The sequence below is a fragment of the Hypomesus nipponensis genome, chromosome 2 (genome assembly GCF_054491055.1).
Source record: "Hypomesus nipponensis isolate SF chromosome 2, ASM5449105v1, whole genome shotgun sequence".
NCBI classification, from domain to species: Eukaryota; Metazoa; Chordata; class Actinopteri; order Osmeriformes; family Osmeridae; genus Hypomesus; species Hypomesus nipponensis.
The window spans coordinates 21,652,501-21,675,658 of record NC_140362.1 but is presented as its reverse complement, the minus strand read 5'-3'; the positions used below and the strand labels follow the sequence as shown (position 1 = coordinate 21,675,658).

Genomic DNA, 23,158 nt, shown 5'->3' with positions numbered 1-23,158 from the left:
GCAAATTGTCTGTAAATTAGCTGACAGCGCAGTGAGCTTTTACGCATTACATTTTAAAAGTGTAAAATGAATCAAAAGCATACTATATAACCGGTTCTCTACACGTTTGGAACTTCAAAACAAATTGTAGAGCTCTTTAGCTCTCAAAGAAGCAGATTATAACATAATTGCCCCAGGAGCGCTATGAGCGATACTGCAAAGCACTGATGGCGCTACACTTGCTGTGTGGCCCCGAGCTGACGGAGAAAGGCCTGGCTTGGTGTTGCTGGTTCTGAACTGTTGTGATAGGGGAGTTTAGCGCGACCACAGAACAGTGCCAAGGTTAGGTTTTGCATATTGCAACAAGGTCACAAGGTTTGGACAACCTTGACAAGAAGTTGACTTCTATTTGACCTCTGACCTAAAATGTAAACACCGCCATCAAATGGAAATGTATCGTACTTTTTGAAATGTACAGATTTTTGTGAGTTAGGTAAGCTACTCCAAGTCAGATCCCAGTCAGAAGTCACTGGATGTAAAGATGCTGATTAATATACGGTATCAGCCTACAATCAATCATAATATTCACCATTCTTTTTCTCATCCCCATCATCATTATCTTCATCATAAAGATAGTTGTTTTAGTTGGCAGGTGTATCTCCAGCAGTTTGCCTTCATTTTCAGAGTTAAATGTGAACACCGATAGTCTGTTCAAGCAGAGATCTGAAGGGAGAGGTCCAGGAGGAGAACATAGAATAACAGACGGAATATGACACTCACAATCTCTGTTTTATTTTTCACCATTTCACTCTAGACAGAGAGATAGACAGAGAGAGAGACAGAGAGAGATAGACAAAGAGAGAGACAGAGAGAGAGAGACAGAGAGAGAGACAGAGAGAGAGAGAGAGAGACAGACAGACAGAGAAAGACAGAGAGACAGAGAGAGAGACAGAGAGAGACAGAGAGATAGACAGGGAGATAGACAGAGAGAGAGACAGAGAGAGAGACAGATAGAGACAGAGAGAGAGAGAGCGAGAGAGAGACAGACAGACAGACAGACAGACAGACAGACAGACAGATAGATAGACAGATAGACAGAGAGAGAGAGAGAGACAGATAGACAGAGAGAGAGACAGATAGACAGAGAGAGAGAGACTGATAGACAGAGAGAGAGACAGAGAGAGAGACAGAGAGAGAGGTAGAGAGAGACAGAGAGAAAGAGACAGAGAGAAAGAGACAGATAGACAGAGAGAGAGACAGATAGAGAGAGACACAGAGAGAGAGAGACAGATAGACAGAGAGATAGACAGAGAGAGAGAGAGACAGAGAGAGAATGAAATGAATTGGAGGAAGATTGATAAAAAGATGGGGTGAAAAGAGATTTGTGGGCTGTAATGATCCCAAATTTAATCCGTTCTTATTTCAGCCAGACAGGTATAAACACAGACATAGCGATCAGAGAGCAGGACACAGAGCGATCAGAGAGCAGGACACAGAGCGATCAAAGAGCAGGACACAGAGCGACGAGAGAAGGACACAGAGCGATCAGAGAGCAGGACACAGAGCGATCAGAGAGCAGGACACAGAGCGACCAGAGAGCAGGACACAGAGCGACCAGAGAGCAGGACAGAGAGTAACCAGAGAGCAGGACAGAGAGCGATCAGAGAGCAGGACACAGAGCGAACAGAGAGCAGGACACAGAGTAACCAGAGAGCAGGACAGAGAGCGATCAGAGAGCAGGACACAGAGCGACCAGAGAGCAGGACACAGAGCGACCAGAGAGGAGGACACAGAGCGATCAGAGAGCAGGACACAGAGGCAAATGTGTCCAGGCTGAGACTCTCGTTGCTCTCTTCCTCTTACTGCATTTAGCAGAGGCCATAGCGACTTACAGTAAGTACAGGGACATTCCCCCCGAGGCAAGTAGGGTGAAGTGCCTTGCCCAAGGACACGTCATTTGGTACAGCGGGGAATCGATCCGGCAACCTTCTGATTACTTGTCCGACTCCCTCACCGCTCAGCCATCTAACTCTTATTTCATGGGTCTGCTTCATGTGTGCTTAGCTTCTTGGATGCAAACCCCTCCTGGCCTGTTATCTGGTCCCTTCCTGCTGTCAGCACTCTGTGGACACATTACTCTAGCTGTGATGGTGTGAGAGAGTCAAGCCTGGTCATTCAGGAGGAACACAATGTAACAAGAAGGTCGAACGGTTACAGAACTCCGTCCCCCCTCCGTCCCCGTCCCCCCATTATCATCATGATGTAATCTAATGTACCATATAAAGTAGACTGCACAACTCCTGGAGACATGCCTCTTGTTGGGAAGTGTTTCATTTGGTCATTCAGCATGATGTACTGGTGAGTACAGGCAGAGTAGATGTTGTGTTTAGCATCCTGAAAGCCAAATTAAAAGGGAGGGTTAAATGTGTTGATGTAGACTTGCATGGTGTCATCTTAACGTACTTGATGAACAGCTGGTCACCACACTGTGACCCCGTAGTGCACATGACAAGGAGAAACTTTAATTTGGAAGGAATTAGTCCTGTGCCAAGGACTAGATATGTGTGTGTGTGTGTGATTGAGTATGTTTGGGTACATGTGTATTACGTTTGTGTGCTACTGTGTGTTTGTGTGTGTTTGCACATGTGCGTGCGTATCACTTGTGAAGTCAGCCCAGCTAGCATCCCAGGTCTGCATTGCGTCACTGTTTTCTAAGCGCTGAAGACAGATGTTAATGTGGGAGCAGCTGGTCTGATGTGTGGAAGCAGACGTCCCCATGCGGACTAATCACACTCCATACAGATCAGACTTGACTAGCCACTTTCCAAGTAGCGAAGCCAAGCGCTACCATCTTTCAGCAAACAACAACAGTTCTGAAGTTTTGGCTTGTATAGTACATGCAGCACGTTACTGTAGCACTGCATCTGTCTCTGCTCTGTCCCTATATGTACGTACATACAGTAGCCTATATACAAATATATACATATATTTAAACACACCCTACTCATCCTACCAGCTAGGTACAGACCACAGCTGTATTTGTGAATCCTGTTATACCACTGGTGACAGTAGTTTTCTAGTCACAGTCCTGTATTGATGAGATTAAAGAAGTGCATGAGGGTCAAACGTGATATTTCTCTGCCGCTGTTTAGTTTCACCATAGGCTGTTTGGAGAAGCGTAGTCTACTTTAAAGAACATGTGCATTAATCTCTTAGTTCTGACTTGGGTGGACAACAAAATGGAATGGAGGCATGGTAAGAGGATGACTGCTGTAACGAGAGGAAGGGGGGGGAGAGAGAAATGGAGAGAGAGAGAAACAGAGAGGGAGAGATGGAGAGGGGGAGGGAGAGAGAGCGAGGAGAGATGGAGAGAGAGCGAGAGGGAGAGAGAGAAACAGAGAGGTAGAGATGGAGAGGGGGGAGGGAGAGAGAACGAGGAGAGATAGAGAGAGAGAGAGAGAGAGAGAGAGAGAGAGAGAGAGAGAGAGGGAGAGAGATAAACAGAGAGAGAGGTAGAGATGTAGAGGGGGAGGGAGAGATAGCGAGGAGAGATGGAGAGAGAGGGACTTGGCAGAGAGCCTGGTGACATCACTCAAAACCCAATCTGTGGCCTGGTTTTAGCGCCATGCTGATCAATGAGGGTATTGATCTGACCATATCTGGATGGTCACAGCTCCGAGAGAAAGCTTTATGGGTTTCCAGTGTTTTAAACACACACTGACTGACTCCCTGATGTCTCAGGAGAAATGGTCCAGATAATCAGATCTGCCTGTCATCTCCAGCAGGAGCTTCTGTAGCGGAGGAAGGTCCATGGTGCTCATTAAAGTGATGGAGTGAGAAGGAAACAGGGGGAGAGGGAGCGAGCGAGAGAGAGAGAGAAAGAGAGAGAGAGAGAGAGGCGGGGGGGGGGGTAGGGAAGTTTATCCTGTGGCTTTGAAATAATATTCCCAGTGAACCTTAATCTGGCTGCATAACACCTTAATAGGGTCAGATAATCTGTGTGTAGAAAGGGAGGGGGAGAGAGGTCAGAAAGGGAAGAGGGGATGTAAGAGGTGAGAGACAGACAGAGACAGACAGACAGAGAGAGAGAGAGAGAGAGAGAGAGAGAGAGAGAGAGAGAGACAGGTGAATAAAAGTGGATCACGGAGGGGCTGCAGTTGAGACAGGAGGTATCTACCACAGGTCTACCTCCTACATCATGCACAGAAGGAACATTTATTATTTGTGAGTCAGTCAAATAGATGGTGCCTGTTTCTCTACTAAAACATGCGTTCTGTTAGAACATGCGTTCTGTCACGTCAACTTCTAACAGCCCTGACCCAGCTAGTCAACGACCACAGCTCCTGAGGAATGTGGTTGGTGCGGTGGCAGTTTAAAAAGCTTGGCTCTAAGTCACGGGTCATACCTCACTGTAAATAGGAAGCAGTGGACTGGTGTCAACGGATGAGAATGCCCTCACCCTCCCCCTTTACACACACATTGACAACCAAACACTCACACACATACACGCACAGACATACACACAAACACATTCACACACATACACACCCACATATACACCCATACGCGCATGCACACACGCACACGCATATTTGCTTGTATCATGCTGTCTTGTGTATCTGACACTTCCCAGGGGGTCATGGGAGAAAGAACCGACAACTGAATTCAAGGACTGTTCCCAGGCTTCCCTGGTACTGGTGAAGACATGAGGACTCATTTCTGACACCCGTCACCTTAACTTGATAAGGCTAAGCCATACACACAGGGTAAATCACAAATACACACACAGATTCAGGACATATACATGCAGTGAAGTGTAAGGTTAAAAACCCCTTCTGGTTCACACACACAGACATTCCTGCGTACCAGCCATGGTTGGTAGTTTTCCACCTCTGAGGCAGAGAGCTCCTGAGAGGTTCTTTACTGGTGTCCACATTGTGTGAGAATTGAATGTGCTCTCACAGTGACAGGATGCCAACGAGCCATTGGCAGGTGCCCGTCTACGATGCCCCCCCCCCAAGTTGTGATTAGTGATGAACTGCGCTCATACGGAGAATCAGATGTTCTGATGCTCATTGTTTGTCTGGCTGTCCAATCAGCCAATCAATGGACCCTCTGCTGTAATAAGGGTCACACGCACACTAACACACATACACACTCGTGTGCACACACACATTCACACGGCACATGGATAACCACACTGAAACACTGTTGTGTACAGACAGCTCATTGTCACTAACCAGTACACAGAACGCAGTACTTTGAACATGGTAACATTCATGTATTTGACAGGTTAGTTCAAGAATAGAGGTGGCCAGATAGTGTTGCTCATAGAAAGTCCAATCAACCCTCAATCTGGGCTGGCATTCTCTGCTATAAACGTGTAACAGTGCGATCAACTACATCTTCCTTGATACTGTATGCAGCTGCAGGAAAAGTATCTCTTTCAGACTCCCTCCCTCCCTCTCTCTCTCTCTCTCTCTCTCTCTCTCTCTCTCTCTCTCTCTCTCTCTCTCTCTCTCTCTCTCTCTCTGTCTCTCTCTCTCTCTCTCTCTCTCTCTCTCTCTCTCTCTCTCTCTCTCTCTCTCTCACCGTCCCACCCCCACACACAAATCTGTCTGCTGGTAGCTTCACAAGGCATGTGACATTGCACCTTACTGCGTTTAGACTGGCTATCATTTGCGTCCTTTATATGTGTGTGCCCTCTACCTGTGTGTGTGTGTGTGTGTGTGTGTGTGTGTGCACCCTCCGCTCCTCGTTCTCTGGCTGTGGTGGTTCTTATGTAAAGACTTTAGCGGATTAGCAGAATCATGAACAAGATTACCGGAGTCACGAGCACATCTGTAATCTACATAGCATTCCTTCACTGCTCCTCATCCCAATCCCAGTCATTCATCCCAGTTCCCAATCCCAGTCGACACTCAGCACACTGTCTTAAGATACGCCGGACTGCTCTTATCCATTACCCAATCAATTACCCAATCCTGATCTCCCAGGGCCAATCATCTGACCCCTCTTGTCCAATCAGTATCCAATAAAGCCTGACCGATAAAGGATTTTTAAGGCCAATATTGATACAAATATTTGGTGATTTAAAAATCTGATATTCCGATATATTGGCCGATATAAAAAAATATATTAAAAATCCAGAAACGACAACAACAAACAAATTTCCTTAACATTAGTTATTTGTAGTTTACGTTTAGTCATTTTTAGCAGACGTTCTTATCCAGAGCGACTTACAGAAAGTACAGGGTCATTTCCCGAGGCTAGTAGGGTGAAGTGCCTTGCCCAAGGACACATTCATTAGAGCCATCTGACTCCTGTTATTATTTCCTAACTAAAATAATATGATAATGCAGTTTAAAAATAAACTTGTTTGTTTTATTGTCACAACAGAACAGAGGAACATCAAAAAAGTTCAGATAAATAAAATGTATAAAAATACAAACTTAAGATATGTAACTTAAAGTCCTTTGAACAAGCAAAATTATTTATATTATATATTTTTTATATATATATATAAAAAAATAAAAAAAACTTGAAGAATTATTTATCGTCCATTAAAAATGCCAATACCGATAGATTGGAAAATGCCTAATATCGGGCGATAATATCGGCCGGCCAATATATCGGTCGGGCTTTAGTATCCAATCCCCATCTCCACTCAGGACAAGACCAAATCCCCCCTGACCACCTCACCCACCTCTCTGCCATCTTCATCCACCTGCCCTACTGATACCTGACCCGACTGACACCACCCCGAGTCTTCCTTCTTCATCCCCCCCACGTTCATCACTGGTGATGTCCCTCCTTCACCCATCCTCCCCTCTGCTCCTGCAGAGCTGGTTGGGGGAGGATCTGTATTTACACCCGCCATCAGAATGGAGTCAGAAGACTTGCAGAACTGTGTTGTGTTTCTCAAGTCTCCATCCTGTCTGTTCTTTGTTGTCCTTGTAGGTTGAACGCTCCTGGCGACATGTTACCATGGTAATCCCTGAGACCACAGAAGCTAAGTGTATGGCGCTACAAGGCACCAGAGCAACACATTTGACCTAACTGATCAAATACCTCAAGAACTGTTTCATGAGAAAGAGACACAGCATAGCAAGTATGGTTATGATTTATGATTGTTATTCATATTTTATAGTTTTAGACGTGACTTTTTTTTCATACTTAAAAAGTAACCTCTGATTTGATCATACTAAATAGGCATCCTCATAGTATACTTTTTTTTTTGTATCACAGTTTATAATTCTGGACTTATTTTTGTCTTTGTTTATCTTTCTCTGTTTGTTTTTTTTCTTCAATTCACTTACCCTTCTTCTGTACTTCAATCCTAGCTTGGCACCTGTGCAACATGTGAAGAACCAAACTATGGGATTAGCCTGAGGAAAAACAATATTCGGTAGAGAGAGGAAGAAACAACGTGTTCATCTCCCCTGCTGCTGTCATCCAGAGTGCGAAGATGCCTGACACAGGAAGCCCTGCACAGTCAACATGAACCCCTATGTGACCTCTCACTTTAGGAGGGACCTCTTTCCTCACTTCCATTTGTTGTAGACTGATCCGTTCTGTTTGTCTCCTCCCTGCTGCCGTAGCTGTGTTGTTTCACACTCAGACGCCTCGTCTGAGAGTCTGAGGCCGTCTGGTAGCTCCTGTGCAAAGGCAGGTGGTCTTGGTTTCCTCATCAGGACGTCAGGGTTTTACATCTCTGTGCTGTTTCTCAGGGGTTGGCTGGCTGGCCCTCGCCCTCCGCAGGCTCAGCTGCTTTCAGGACCCAAAGATACCTGGAATGATGAACACAAGGTAAAGATCCAAAGCATATCCAGGTCTAATTTTTGTCCCCTTTTGGTTGGATTTCTCCTTGTTCAAACCTTTTTGGGTTATTTTTTCTCTCCTTTCTCCCCGTGAGGCTCAGTGCATGCACTGCTTTTTTTTCCAACCCTTAAAGAGTTCTCCAGACTGACACATTTGAACCCCCTTTAGTTTTTTAAACCTGCACGTCTGCTAAACACAATCCCAAACATTTCCTGATTTTATTTTCAAAAAGGACATATCCCTCCTGTGTTTTGATAGCTTTCCTGGAATTGATGGTGTGTGGTTTCTGTCAAGCAGAGTTGCTGAATGTCAAACCTGAAACAAGAAGAGAGTTGGAAACCTTGTTGAGGAAAAAAGTAAGCCCACAGTTCTCACTCTCAGGACTGGGTTGACCTTTGACCCCTAAAGTACTGTTGAGGTCATCCCAACTGCAGTGCTCAGTGTTACAAGATCCTGACATGGATTTGCGTCCACTTTTACATACATTTTTGTTTATCAGTATTATTTGAACCTGTACCTATGAAGAGATGAACTGATGTGTGAGAGCTCACAGGAGATGCTTGTGCTGTTACGATGTTCACATGTGTTCGTACAGTCTCTCCTTCTCTCTTCCTCATTGTGTCTCTTTCTCTTTGTTTCTAACTATATTGTGACATTAATCTCCCCTGCATTGATCTCTTAGATGCAGATACATTCCTTAACGAGGCCCTCGGTGGAGAATAGGTCTCCAGTCATAGAATAAAAGTTACTCCTCTTCAAGTGAAGTAGTCAATCTCACCTGTACCTATGTCATCCGGCAGTATCCGAACCTGGTTCATCTAACCAGGCGTGTCATTGAACGAGGCACGATTGACTGTGAATCAGCCATGCCGACACAAAGTCTCACACTCTCCTAGGGTCAGGATGTTCAATCGTAAAAGCGGTCACCTATGAGAGCAGTCCAAACATACTTGGAGATGGTAGTATGACTGTTGGCCGTACTGGTCAGTACAAGTGGCGTCTCATTGGCTTTGGTCATTACTTATTGTCCGGAGGAGTTAAATGACTTTTGGATTCTGTGGAGGAGGACAAGAGGACAGAGACTTGGATTCAGGGGGCCTGCAATTCCAAGTGTCCATAGTCAGGGAACTTCCGTGAGTATCCTATACCATGCACGACTAACAAAACTCTGGAAGCTGTGCTATATATATATATATATATATATATATATATAAAAAAATATTTGCTTCAGAAAAAGTGATTCTACGAGGGTGGAATGACTTGTAGGACAGGCGCGTGTTGAAGCTGTGGACAACTGTGCCCTTCTCCTGGCAGTCCCACTGTGACGTGAAGATGTGAAGAACATGGAACGTAAGATCCAGCATGCTCTTTTCTGCACGGTACAGATATGTCTTCCACCGTCTATGCCCGGCCCGGCTGGTGTGGAGCCCTGCGGTTTTCTGTAGCAGTTCTGCCTTCCCTGTTTACCTCAATCCCTTTTCTCTGTGTCGTTTGATTGATTAAGGAAGGAGGAAGCAATACAACATGATCAGTGTCTCCTTCCCCCCTCCCTGCTGGCTGCAGTCTGCTCCATGTGCTTCAGAGTGTTTAGAAAAGCTTTCCTGCACGCTGTGTGGTCTTACAGATTAGTAACCTATCACCTCCCTCCCTCTCCAACACAAGATGTCCACCAACTGGGGTTCACTGCTGTTGATACCTTGGACATTTGTTATGTGATGCTCATCGTCACTCAAAGGGGTCTACAGTGAGTATATTCCTGTCAGGACTTTGTTGGTTGTCATTGTAAACGTGTTATTGTAAGTAGACCTTTCATTGGTTACCAAAACGTTTGAACTGGGAGGATTCCTCCTAACAGTGACTGTTGAACTTTGACCTGTACAGAACTTTGGTCCAACGGTTCTTCACACGGCTCTTGAGATGAAGAGCGTTTCTTCCTTTTCAAAAAAAAAAAAAGGGAATCTGACATTTCGGAAAAGAGGAGCGCCCATCTAAAGTTTAGGTAGAAGGTAGAAGACCCCACAATTCTCAACTGAGTTCCAGGAAGATCAAAACTCACACAGCAAAACGACATCAGCCAAGGACGTAGTAAAGAATCCACACAGGGTACTTGTAGGACACACTGCCTCTTGTGCACCATGGGAGCAGCCCGCGTGAAGCGGCGCTTCAGTGCCGTGGTGGACGGGCTGGTGGAGGAGGAGGAGGTCATGAGGCTGGCCCAGAGTGCTGCTGAAACGGCCAGGATGGGGGGGGGGCCGACGGGGGCAGGTAGCCCCACCAGCCCCTCCCCCAGCCCCGCCCTCAACGGCAAAGCTCTCCCGCTGCAGGGCAACGGCAGAGGTGTCCGGAGGCAGAGCGGAGCGGGGGAGTCTGGAGGAGGGGGAGGAAATGGTGGGATGAGAGCAGGAGGAGGGTGCTCGGGGTTGAGGGGCGGTAGAGGCGCAGGGGGAAGGGGAGAAGGCTGTTCGTCCTCGGAGCGTGATTCGCTGTCGTCCCCTTCCTCCTCCAGCCGCCACCAAGTCCGTCGCTCCAGCCGCCGGCCCCGCCACCGCTTTGTGGGCAAGGACGGACGCTGCAACGTGGCCTTCGTCAACATGAGCGAGCGGGGCCAGCGGTATCTCAGCGACCTTTTCACGACCTGCGTGGACATCCGCTGGCGCTGGATGTTAGTCATCTTCACCCTCTCCTTCCTCCTCTCCTGGCTGCTCTTCGGATTCGCCTTCTGGCTCATCGCCACCGCGCACGGGGACCTCGCCGTCCGCCTTCACCCAGGCTCGGGGGCCTCTCCTGGGGCAGGAGAAGCCGGGCCTGGGGGGGTTTCGGACAGAGAGGCCGAGGCGGAGGAACCGTGCTTCTTCCAGGTCAACAGCTTCATGGCGGCCTTCCTGTTCTCCCTGGAGACGCAGACGTCCATCGGTTACGGCTACCGCAGCGTGACCGAGGCGTGCCCCCTGGCGGTGATGGCGGTCGTCTTGCAGTGCATCGTGGGCTGCATCATCGACGCCTTCATCATCGGGGCGGTCATGGCAAAGATCGCCAAGCCCAAGAAGCGCAACGAGACGCTGGTGTTCTCCGACACGGCGGTGGTGGCGCTGAGAGACGGGAAGCTCTGCATCATGTGGAGGGTTGGAAACCTGCGCAAGAGCCACCTGGTGGAAGCCCACGTGCGAGCACAGCTACTGAAGGTAGGCAGGGTGGTGCACACACACACACACCGCAGAGCACTGTAACTCATCACTACTGAGAGGAAGGATCTAAAAAGATCTGTGGAAAAAGCTTTTATTAGAGTGTATGTTTTGTAACAGTGTTGGAGACTTAAGAGTGAGGAAGAAAAAGAGAGAGAGAAAGTGAGAAAAGAGGAGGGAGAGAAAGGAAGACTGCTAAGCAGATGAAGACAAAACAAAAGTAAATATAGTGTCAGGAAGTAAAAGCATTTAGTGGAAAGAGAGAGGGAGTGAGAGAGAGCGACAAGGCCATCTGGCCCAGCCTTGGTCTGTGGTTAATGAGCGCTTGTTTCATTCTCCCTCAGGGGGTTTAGAAGATTTACTATGGATTAATTTCCTTGGGATTCTTTAAATCAAAACCATTGTCTGCCATCACAGAGCTCCCCTGTCTGTGTGTGTGTGTGTGTGTGTGTGGTGTGTGTGTGTGTGGTGTGTGTGTGTGTGTGTGTGTGTGCTCTTTGCCCCCTGTCTGGCCTTGTGTGAGTAATTTTGGACCATGTTTGCTCAAGTCTGCGTGATTCTACATTATGAGCGATCTGTTTGTGTCGACTTTATTTGTGGTGTTCTGTGTCCTGTGGTTCACCAGCCACCTCGTCTCCCTCTGTTTCCACCACTGCTATGCTGCAGAGCAGGGAGGTTATAACAGGCAGATTTACATCCATCTTAATATCTCGACTATGTCAGAGGTGGGCCATGAGCTGGCCCAAGCTGGCTGGAGATTGGTTCAGGAGAGGGGTCAGGAGTCGGCTTGTGTTCTTTGCGGTCTGGTAATTCGACTGTTTCGGTGGTTTCCATTAGAAAGGGTGCTAAGCCTCTCTGAGATAGGACGTTTAATCTAACTCTTGGCCTTGCCTCTACTTGCTTGTCTTCCTCTCCCGTCTGTCCTGCCCCCTTCGCCCACCCCCTACCCTCTCAGCCAAGGGTCACCCCAGAGGGAGAGTTCCTCCCCCTGGACAACATGGACATCAACGTGGGCTTTGACGACGGCACCGACCGAATCTTCCTAGTCTCGCCGGTCACCATCGTCCATGAGATCGACGACGAGTCTCCGTTCTTTGAGATGGACCGGCGGGCTCTGGAGAACGACTCTGAGCTGGAGGTGGTGGTGATGCTGGAGGGCATGGTGGAGGCTACGGCCATGACCACCCAGTGCCGCAGCTCCTACCTGGCCTCAGAGATCCTCTGGGGACATCGCTTCGAACCCGTGCTCTTCGAGAGAAAGGAATGCTACCAGGTGAGGGAGAATAACTTCCACAGTTTGGGTGACGTGGCTGAGCGGTTGAATTGGGCTGTTATCATTAGGTTGCCGGTTCGATTCCCTGGCCGTGAAAATTGACGTTGTGTCCTTGGGCAAGGCAGGGGGAATGTCCCTGTACTTACTGTAAGTCGCTCTGTCTGCTAATTGACTAAATGTACAGTACAGACTTCTGAATGTCAAGTGTTCCACCCTGTTCCCTGGACCTCTGCTCATATCCGTGTCTCTCCTTTCTCTCTCTCTCTAGGTGGACTACTCGTTCTTTCACAGAACCTACGAGGTTCCCAGCACACCCTCGTGCAGCGCCAAGGACCTGGCTGAGCAAAAATACACCCAGAGCTCCCGCTCGTCTTTCTGCTATGAGAACGAGGTTGCTCTCCAGCTCGTCTCCCCCCACCACGACCCCGAACTTGGCTCCCCTCCGCCACGACGCCCCCCCTATTCAGAACACCCCCACACCAACTGATCCGGTGTTGAGAGGGGGGGCACAGGGTAGAGGGGACCTGTGGTTCACAGGAAGACAGGGAGACAGACAGGGAGACAGACAGGGAGACAGACAGGGAGACAGACAGGGAGACAGACAGGGAGAGAGATAGAGAGGGGGTAAGACAAGTTAGATGGAAAAGATACAGGTAGAAAGAAAGGTGGAATCGAGAAAGGTAAGTTCTAGCAGAGAGCAGCTCAGGGAAGATAAAGAATAGTTATAGTAATAGTAATAATTCTTCTAACTAAGACATATTTAGGGGTTGACAGAGTGAGGTAAGCCCACGGCCCACGGGGGGAGACCACACTCACACAGTTGTCTGATTGGGCCTGGCGGTCTTTCCGAATCATTCTAACCCTGTCTGCAATCAGTCTCCGACTCGGCCCTTCTACCACCACTGATCCACACTGGCTCCAGCACCTAGCTGACAGGAGACGTGACACTTCCCCCTGCTGGCTCCAACAGGCAACTGACATGGAGATGACTGGTTAAGACAGGGTATGGTAATGGTTCCTGTTAGGTCAAATGTTTCCATTAGGATGGAAGCACAGGGGGATGTTGTGTTCTCAGTTAAAGGGTTGGACTACTTGTTTGAGCCAATGTGGTGTAAAATCCCGGAGAAACGGCTCAAACAAGCAGCGATTTAAGCCGTTTCTTTGACTTGTACTGTATTCAGTGTTCTTTTTCTTGTAATGTACTAATGTTATTCATTGTATTTTATTTGCATGTGTAAATCAAACATTGTCATTTTCTGTGGTGCAGTGTCAGAATGCATTGACATTGTGGTTTTGAGTGCACTGTCATCATGACATCACTGTAATATATTGGATGATACTGTGTTGTTGATACTGTTGTTCGGTATTTAAAGTATTTCAGAGTTATGTATAATGTCAACTGTTAGCGTTGCCGAACTGGTTTTGGATACTGGGGGTGAGGATGCTTTGGACGGTATTGGCTCTGTCTGTACACTCCAGAGTATAACTAAGATCTGTAAGAGTAACTCAAACGGGCCTGTCCTCCCTGATCCATTACATATTCCTGTTTCTCTGGGCCCTTAGACAGAGGTAAAATTGTCGTCCTCCTTAGTTCAGACAGCATGACCATGGAGACTGGATCCCGCACAGACCAGCTTCTGACAGATGGAAGCAGAATTTCTTAGTTGTAGGATAGAATCGCTTGTGTTTGGTTGGTTTTGGTTGGTGTCTGTCTCACGTGAAGAACCAGTCCACTGGGTGGTGCCTTCAAAACAACATGCATGTCTGCTTCATCCGTCACTATGCTGTCTGACACGTTTTAAACTGGATTTTCTATTGCGTGGCTATGCGTGGGGGTAGGTTTTTTTTCACAGGTGAACACCTGTTCACCACTTATATGGTATACTGTGTGCTGTGGGTAACAGGGTTTTCCATGTCGTGGGCACATGTGTAAAACAGCACAATAACTGTTCAGTTTTCACATTATGTTGCTCTGGTGTCATATACCTTATACATTGCTCATCTAAATTTAGCAACAATTACATTTTCTTTGGTCAGTCTCCTTTTATTATAGATTCATCTTGTTCTATACCTTATTCCTTGTGTGTACAACACAGCACTTGCGAAACATACTTCCTAGAGGAACTACAGGATACCAATCAATGTAACTTGTCATAATGTACTGTTGACCTATAGAGATTGATAATTAATTTAACGTGTTGTGCTGTCTCTGATGGAATGACGTCACTTGCTGCACAAATCAGCCTAGATGCTGACAACTTTGAAACTCTGTATTGTATTTTTGCACAGTTGTATTATGATGTAAAATGGCACCTGGAGAGAAATATCACTGATTGTTGTCTGCAACAACGTTGAAATCGCAACTGGAATATTTTTAAACCTCATATGCATAGATAGCAACCTGCACAAATCTTCACAACTCAGCACGGTAATAATAAGAGAAGAGAAGAAAAACCGTAGTAGATCAACTTTATAAAAGCTGCTTTTTCTATGGTTTGATGCATGGGATGAGCTGTTACTTTGACTGTTATTAATGATCATTTATTCAACGTTTGTGTCTTTCCTTATCATGCCTCTTGACTTCCGTCTGCCGTGTTCTATTAATACCCGGGCCGCCGGTCTCAGTCCCGGTCTCTCTGCCCCACTTCCACGGAATGTAACTTGAACCAACCGTACGGTAGCCCTGACCCAACGTAGCCCTGACCCTCTGTGTTATCGTTTTTTCACGCACCACACAAGAAAAATATACGAATATTATTTACTTGACTATCCTTTGGTACTGCTTTGTTAGATTTCTGAACATGTAAAAAAATTAAATTATAAATAAAGTTCAGGTCATAGATTTCGTTAGTTTCGTAAAACAAACAACACAAAAATCTGATATTTCCTATCTTCTGTTACATTTTTCTACAGATGTTGTTCCCCCTTCTCTTTAGTATCGCTACATTGTGAACCGTTTTTGGCAGAGAGCGGATCAAGGGGAGACAAAGTGAAGGTTTTGAAGAAATAAAACACGATGATTGCTATCAGTGGTGGATTCTTTTCTTCGCTACATTAAGTACGTTCATTACTTTCATCAACCTTGTTAACGTTTTTTTTTATATATATCTGTAACGTATTTTAGGCAACACTGCACAATAGGTCTATTTGGACATTAAAACATATACAAGCAACACAACTCTAATGATTGGCTACTATACATTCAATGCATGCCAAGCAACTGCATGCATGTAACCTTTGATAGGTCCGATTAAACCAGACAACACAGGAGCCTTAAGACGACTTGGAGACACGAGCTATTAGTGGAGAATCTGGGGCGGCTGCCTCTATTTAGTCACCCGGCTTTTCAGCTCGTGGACAGATAGCCCTTACGCACAGGTTCCAAATCAGTTATTATCCCTTTCCTCCTACTCACGCGCCTTCGTAAGACTGACGGTGGATCTGTGTCTGGTGGATCCTCCTAGTGACAGACAGCAGCGATCCTGTCATCAACAAAGGGCGTACAAAGCTCGCTACCCCACCGGGAAAATTATGCATGGGCACCTGCTACTCAACTTCTATTGGATGTTTTGCGTTTCAGTAATTTGGTCCAGCCCACTTTTCTTTTCTATTGGTTAAGCTGTGTGACTATTGTGTTCCGTTAAATCTAATTTGCCATCTAGAAGTTTATTTGCCAGTTAAGGGGCGGGACAAAATTGTCTCATTGAAAGGGCGGGTTTAGAATGTGGTTGTAGATTTTCATTTGAAGCAAATATTTTGAAGGCGTTACCAAAACGATATTATCACCTTTGATTGGTGTAGAGACCGGAAGCGCGTTACTGTGCTGAAGTTAGGGCCTTGCCCTCATTCTCATGTCTGTTTTATTCTCACTGAGAATGTGAGTGTGCGGCTTCCACTGAGAGAACGGCGTAATGATAAAAGCCGCATTTGCGGTAGCCTACACACCTCGTACTTAATATCAGTCAAGAAAAAAAGAGAGAGAAAGCGCCTTATAACCCGTCTCCACCCGCTGTAGCCTTATCCACTTCTCGGAGAAGATTCTGAAGGTGAGCTATTCAGTTACCCTACTCTAATTCAGTCGTAGGTAGTGAAATATATTGAAAGGCGTCGTATCATATTTCTTTGGGATTGGCTAGTTGCTAGCACCGCTAGGTTGGTCTAAATGCGGGTGGCACAACGCCGAAAATGACACCAGTACCGAGGACAGAGACCCAGCGGCGTTCTGGCTCTCTAGTTAGCGAGCAGGCCTTCAACAATATAAAGACGTCTGGAAGAGCATAAAAGGCAGTGCTTATTTTAATTTTTATTGTCAATAATATTACCCCGCAGCTGATTTAGCAATTTTGGCTTTGTAATTCAGTCAATTGCATCTGGGTTAGTTAGGGTTGTTATAAATATTATTTGTTATTAAGCCATTTAGGAGGGCCAATATGATGATAATATAATTGACACATCAATTATTTGACAGTAACTCCGTTGGCTCTTGTGAAGTTCTAATTTACGCGGTCCATTGACTCAAATTGTCCTATAACCCGCAGGGTAGTCGCCGATAAATGAAATAATCCACACCTCATGGCCGAGGTGTGGTAATGCCTTTGTCAGCGTTAATGCATATAGCCACGACCACTGCAGGTTACAGCCTAGACTATTAACGTGGACGAACACATATTTTTAGGATAAACTGCCCTTGCTTAACAGGTTTAAAGTGAAGTTGTCACCATTTCTAACGCTGCCATCTCAAAGAAAAAGGCGTTCCAAAACCCCTTATCCGCCTACCCTGCCGCACGCACGCACGCACTCCCCCACACACGCACACAGGCACACACACACACACAGACACGCACACGCACACACGCACACACACACACACACACACACTACCCAATGACCTCCGCTCTAACTCCGCTGCATTGTCTTTACTATTGTCACGCTGTGTGGTGTTGCTATGGAGAAGAGCAGTCTGTTTGGAGTTTTTTTTGGCATCTCATGTCTCGTGCTGGCGTGGTCGGTCTCTCAGTGCACTGCGAAGCTAGACCCATTCAAATTTCCGTTGTAAAGAGTATTATTATGGTAAATAGGCTAGAGACCTGCTGACAGAAAAGATGATACTATTCCGTAGTAACATTGGAAGACTGCCCCTCCTCTTCTCTATCATTAAGGAAGGTATTCTCCATTACGGTACATATTTCAGTGTGAAATTATGTTGCTATTTTAAGCTAGTGTTCCCCTTCAATAAACCTTTATTGGTCATTTGGTGCAAGAAATAAATTAGGCATGATTTTTGAATGGCCAAGATGGGAAGTGAACTGAGACCTGCTGAACTTAGATATGCTGCTAATGGAGGTTATACCGCAAGTCATGAAGCCTGTAAACGCTGGTGACTGCCTGAGGCAGGATTCTGTATTGACGATGACTCGAGTCACCGCTGCCACCCTCGGTGACAGGAAGTGTTGTGGAGGAGACTCACCCTGGACCCGTTCTAACTGAGGAATGGAGAGAAGCAGGGTTAGGGACATACCTGCCACGTAGACCTAACGATTTAAACACACTGCTACCAGGGCAGCAAAATACCTGCTTCAGGGGAAGACCTTGTCCTGACTGCTCTCTGAAGCATCTACAGACCTTGTCCTGACTGCTCTCTGAAGCATCTACAGACCTTGTCCTGACTGCTCTCTGAAGCATCTACAGACCTTGTCCTGACTGCTCTCTGAAGCATCTACAGACCTTGTCCTGACTGCTCTCTGAGGCATCTACAGACCTTGTCCTGACTGCTCTCTGAAGCATCTACAGACCTTGTCCTGACTGCTCTCTGAAGCATGTACAGACCTTGTCCTGACTGCTCTCTGAAGCATCTACAGACCTTGTCCTGACTGCTCTCTGAAGCATCTACAGACCTTGTCCTGACTGCTCTCTGAAGCATGTACAGACCTTGTCCTGACTGCTCTCTGAAGCATGTACAGACCTTGTCCTGACTGCTCTCTGAAGCATCTACAGACCTTGTCCTGACTGCTCTCTGAAGCATCTACAGACCTTGTCCTGACTGCTCTCTGAAGCATCTACAGACCTTGTCCTGACTGCTCTCTGAAGCATCTACAGACCTTGTCCTGACTGCTCTCTGAAGCATGTACAGACCTTGTCCTGACTGCTCTCTGAAGCATGTACAGACCTTGTCCTGACTGCTCTCTGAAGCATCTACAGACCTTGTCCTGACTGCTCTCTGAAGCATGTACAGACCTTGTCCTGACTGCTCTCTGAAGCATCTACAGACCTTGTCCTGACTGCTCTCTGAAGCAGCTACAGACCTTGTCCTGACTGCTCTCTGAAGCATCTACAGACCTTGTCCTGACTGCTCTCTGAAGCATCTACAGACCTTGTCCTGACTGCTCTCTGAAGCATCTACAGACCTTGTCCTGACTGCTCTCTGAAGCATCTACAGACCTTGTCCTGACTGCTCTCTGAAGCATCTACAGGCCTTGTCCTGACTGCTCTCTGAAGCATCTACAGGGTCCATGTTGACGCTGAACAAAGACAACATGACTTTAGCTGACTGATGTAGAAAGCCTCCACTTTCTGGCATTCTTAATGACTCTATTCTTTACTTGGGCGCTGCTATTGTACTTATGTTACAGTAGTCACACATTATGGCCTGTTGATTGGCTGTAGTAAATATTGATAAAGTATATAAAAGAGCTACTATGAGTCACAACCTTCCAGGATGAGCAATCGGTTGTAAATAATGTGGCAAACTAGGGCTGAGTCACCAAAATCAAAGTACAACCATGACTGCTTCCTATACGTGAGGTCCCAGGACAGGGTTGGGGCTGCGCTCTGAGCTGCTGTGTGGTTCGAGGTGTGGAAGGGGCCGTTACTAAGGCTAGGGCCGCGCATCCTCATCACCGCTCTGTGGAGAGTCCAGCTTCCTGCTCATCTGCCCGTGCGTTAGTCCAGGAACCAGGGTGTCAGTGACACATGATGAGGAGCGTCACTTAAGGGACACTTCCTGCTTGGTGGAGCTCTTCGAGACTTTTGAATCTTTTAGGATCTCTATCCTGTACCTTCTGAAGGATCACCATATTCATGCCAACATCTCCTTTTCACCTTTCCTCTTCACTGCCCCTCTCTTTACCCCCCCCCCTCTCTCCAGCCTTCCCTCCCGTCTCACAGTCTAACTGACTGTCATGTCAGTTTACTGAGTCAGTTGATGCATCTCTCTCTCTCTCTCTCTCTCTCTCTCTCTCTCTCTCTCTCTCTCTCTCTCTCTCTCTCTCTCTCTCTCTCTCTCTCTCTCTCTCTCTCTCTCTCTCTCTCTCTCTCTCTCTCTCTCTCTCTCTCTCTCTCTCTCTCTCTCTCTCTCTCTCTCTCTCTCTCTCTCTCTCTCTCTCTCTCTCTCTCTCAGTTCCTCCATCTTTCCTGACCGTCTTCTGGATTGGCTGTGTTCCTCAATTAGGCCATCTCTGGCTGGATCTGCTTTATCTGGGCTGTGAGGCACCACTGCTCTCTTTGTGTGTGTGTGTTAAAGCAGGATCAAATCACTGTCAGTTTCAGATAGTAGCCTATAGCCCTCTCCCCATCAGTGTTACACCAGTGCTCAGCGTCATGTAGCGGAGTGGGGCAGCTCAGCCACAGTCTTCTCTTCAACTGAACATGCCACACACACAAATGTGACAGTTGATTCTAGATGTGTAACCCTGTGTCCCTTCTCTCCTGTCCCCCACCCTCTCCTCCTCACCCATCTCTCGTCCTCCCTCCAGTGCCAGCAGTACCATGTCCAGGTCATCAGGGGGCGGCGCCAACGACGTCACCCGCTTCCTGTCGTCAGGGGCGGGGCCAGCATCGCCCTCCACTGCCCCTCCCACCGGCCATGTGTTCTCAGCCTCCAGCCAGGCTGACTGGGCGGCCAAGAGGCTGGTGTGGGTCCCGTCAGAGAAGCACGGCTTCGAGGTGAGAACCTGGGGAGGGGCGGGGCCTGGGGTGGGGCCTGGGGAGGGGCGGGGCCCTGAAATGTGGGTGTGGCTACTCCTTTGTCTCTTATTTTGGCCCCAGGTATGTGTGTGTGTGTGTGTGTGTGTGTGTGAATGCCGGGTGTGTCATGCAGGTGTGTCAAGGAATGGCGGGGCGGGAGACGAAGGGGTGGGGGGGGGGGTGGGGGGGGGGTAGCCGGTTTTCATATGAGCTGTCAAAAACAAAATCATTATAACACAGTGTACAACACAACTTCCTTTTTATACCAATCGCTTCAAACCATGGCGGTATCATCTTCTGAGCCGTGCTTTAGTTTCTCGTCATGTTCTAGAAACATCTACTCCAGTGTGCCAGTGTGCCAGTGGCTGGACAGTGTTCTGGAGCGGTGCTGCCGCTCCGTCTGCTTCTCCTCTCCACTGGGCTCCTTCAGATATGGAGCTCTATGAATAGAACAATCCTGTCCTTTAGCTCTCTCATGTTAGAGGCCACAGTTCAGACACTGACTTCCTTTTACACCCATGATCTGAGAATGCTGCCCTCACACACACACACACACACACACACACACGTGCGCATGTGTATACACGCCCTCGCATACACACACTTGCATACACAAAGACTCGCGCGAACACACACACACACACGCGGGGAGTGTTTAAGTGTGGAGCAGAACAGTGTCCTGTGACCTGGTCGTGCTCCCAGTTTAGCACTTCCTGTTTCTCTGTCTCATGTCAGTCTGACCGGAACTGCTCCTTTGACCCTCCATCCCCCTCTCCTTCCTTCCTCTATCACCCTCTCCTGTCTCCCTTTTGGACTTCAGAGTCCATACATAACACACAATAAATACCATCCTAATTTTAAATGAGTCTTGAGTTAGAGTCAGATGGCAGAGCGGTGATGGAGTCGGGCTAGTAATCAGAAGGTTGCTGGATCGATTCCCCATCATGCCAAATGACGTTGTGTCCTTGGGCAAGGCACTTCACCCTACTTGCCTCGGGGGGGTGTGTCCCTGTACTTACTGTAAGTCGCTCTGGATAAGAGCGTCTGCTAAATGACTAAATGTAAAATGTAAATGTGGGCTCGGTCCTGAAACGACTGGTCGCCTTGTGTCCCCTTCCAGTCTGCGAGTATCCGTGAGGAGCGTGGGGACGAGGTGGAGGTGGAGCTGACCGACAGCCACACCCGGCTCACCCTCTCCAGGGAGGAGGTGCAGCGGATGAACCCGCCCCGCTTCAGCAAGGTGGAGGACATGGCCGACCTCACCTGCCTCAACGAGGCCTCCGTCCTCCACAACCTCCGAGAGAGATATTACTCTGGGCTTATCTATGTGAGTGCACACACACAAACACACACACACACACACACTCGCACTCACACACTCACACACACACACACACACACTCACACACTCACCTCACCTGTACGCAGTGTGTGAGGAAGTGTCCTCTGGTCGCAGCAGTGTAACTGATAGGGGGAAAACAGGGGAGCGAAGAGGGCTCATCTTACAGGGTGCTCATGCTGACCCAGGGAGAGGAAGGAGACACTCCTCCTGTCTCTCTCATCGAGAAAAGGAAGACAAAGATACAGGAAATATTAGGAAAGCTAAGAAATATGAAGTGAGATTGTACACATGTTTATGCCCAACCCTGGATAACCATCTTCATCTTATCTGTCACGGTAGTTAACGTGTCTTTGACAGAGGGAGCGAGAGAGATAGTCAGGAATGTGCAAAAGAGAAGATTATGAAAGCAGTCAGTGTAGAAATCAAGGCCTTAAGGTTGCAATGCGTACTCCCACACGCATACGCACACACACACACACACACAGACTGGGAGAGGGGAGAGTTCAGGGCTGTGTGTTTGTAAAGGCTCTAACACAGCTGCCTCCTCATGAGTCCACAAACCCAAGACACTCCACATATTAGACTGTACCTAAGACACTCCACATATTAGACTGTACCTAAGACCCTCCACATATTAGACTGTACCTAAGACACTCCACATATTAGACTGTACCCAAGACACTCCACATATTAGACTGTACCTAAGACACTCCACATATTAGACTGTACCTAAGACACTCCACATATTAGACTGTGCCCAAGACACTCCACATATTAGACTGTACCTAAGACACTCCACATATTAGACTGTACCTAAGACACTCCACATATTAGACTGTGCCCAAGACACTCCACATATTAGACTGTACCTAAGACACTCCACATATTAGACTGTACCTAAGACACTCCACATATTAGACTGTACCCAAGACACTCCACATATTAGACTGTACCTAAGACACTCCACATATTAGACTGTACCCAAGACACTCCACATATTAGACTGTACCCAAGACACTCCACATATTAGACTGTACCCAAGACACTCCACATATTAGACTGTACCTAAGACCCTCCACATATTAGACTGTACCCAAGACACTCCACATATTAGACTGTACCCAAGACCCTCCACATATTAGACTGTACCCAAGACCCTCCACATATTAGACTGTACCTAAGACCCTCCACATATTAGACTGTACCCAAGACACTCCACATATTAGACCGTACTCAGGTAAAGCCCTGCTTTACAGCTGCCTCAGGCTGGTAGTGTACCACTGTAGGTGTGGAACACCTAAGGTTATGTATTATGAGGACATGTGTCCATCCACCAGCTGTGTCTCTACATTGGGCTGGGCCCTGATTAGCCTGCAAAGTCTCCCAGATGAAAGTTCATGTCTTCGTCTTATCTGTGTACTCTAACCTGTGTATATGTGTGTGTGTGTGTTTTCTGTGTGTCACTTTTGCATGTGTGTGTGTGTGTGTGTGTGTGCGTGTGTTGTAGACATACTCAGGGCTGTTCTGCGTGGTAGTCAACCCCTATAAGAACCTGCCCATCTACACAGAGTCCATCGTGGAGATGTACCGGGGCAAGAA

The 23,158-nt window shown here is 47.4% G+C and overlaps 2 protein-coding genes across 2 annotated transcripts in view; both read left to right on the top strand.

Moving 5' to 3' along the window:
• Window positions 1–9,331: 9,331 nt before the first annotated feature.
• Window positions 9,332–15,227, top strand: kcnj14 (potassium inwardly rectifying channel subfamily J member 14). Its single transcript, XM_084668902.1, has 3 exons — window positions 9,332–10,982; window positions 11,938–12,255; window positions 12,524–15,227. The coding sequence occupies exons 1-3, from the start codon at window positions 9,936–9,938 to the stop codon at window positions 12,740–12,742; spliced, it is 1,584 nt and encodes a 527-aa protein (XP_084525028.1). The 5' UTR covers window positions 9,332–9,935; the 3' UTR covers window positions 12,743–15,227.
• Window positions 15,228–16,138: 911 nt separating this feature from the next.
• The window catches only part of myh14 (myosin, heavy chain 14, non-muscle), a 34,168-nt gene continuing 27,148 nt past the window's right edge, over window positions 16,139–23,158 (top strand). Inside the window, exons 1-4 of the mRNA XM_084668892.1 lie at window positions 16,139–16,301; window positions 20,007–20,196; window positions 21,338–21,544; window positions 23,067–23,158. The exon at window positions 23,067–23,158 is cut by the window's right edge and continues 65 nt beyond it. Coding sequence (XP_084525018.1) covers window positions 20,020–20,196; window positions 21,338–21,544; window positions 23,067–23,158 — 476 coding nt within the window. The 5' untranslated portion in view covers window positions 16,139–16,301; window positions 20,007–20,019. The remainder of the gene's footprint in view (window positions 16,302–20,006; window positions 20,197–21,337; window positions 21,545–23,066) is intronic.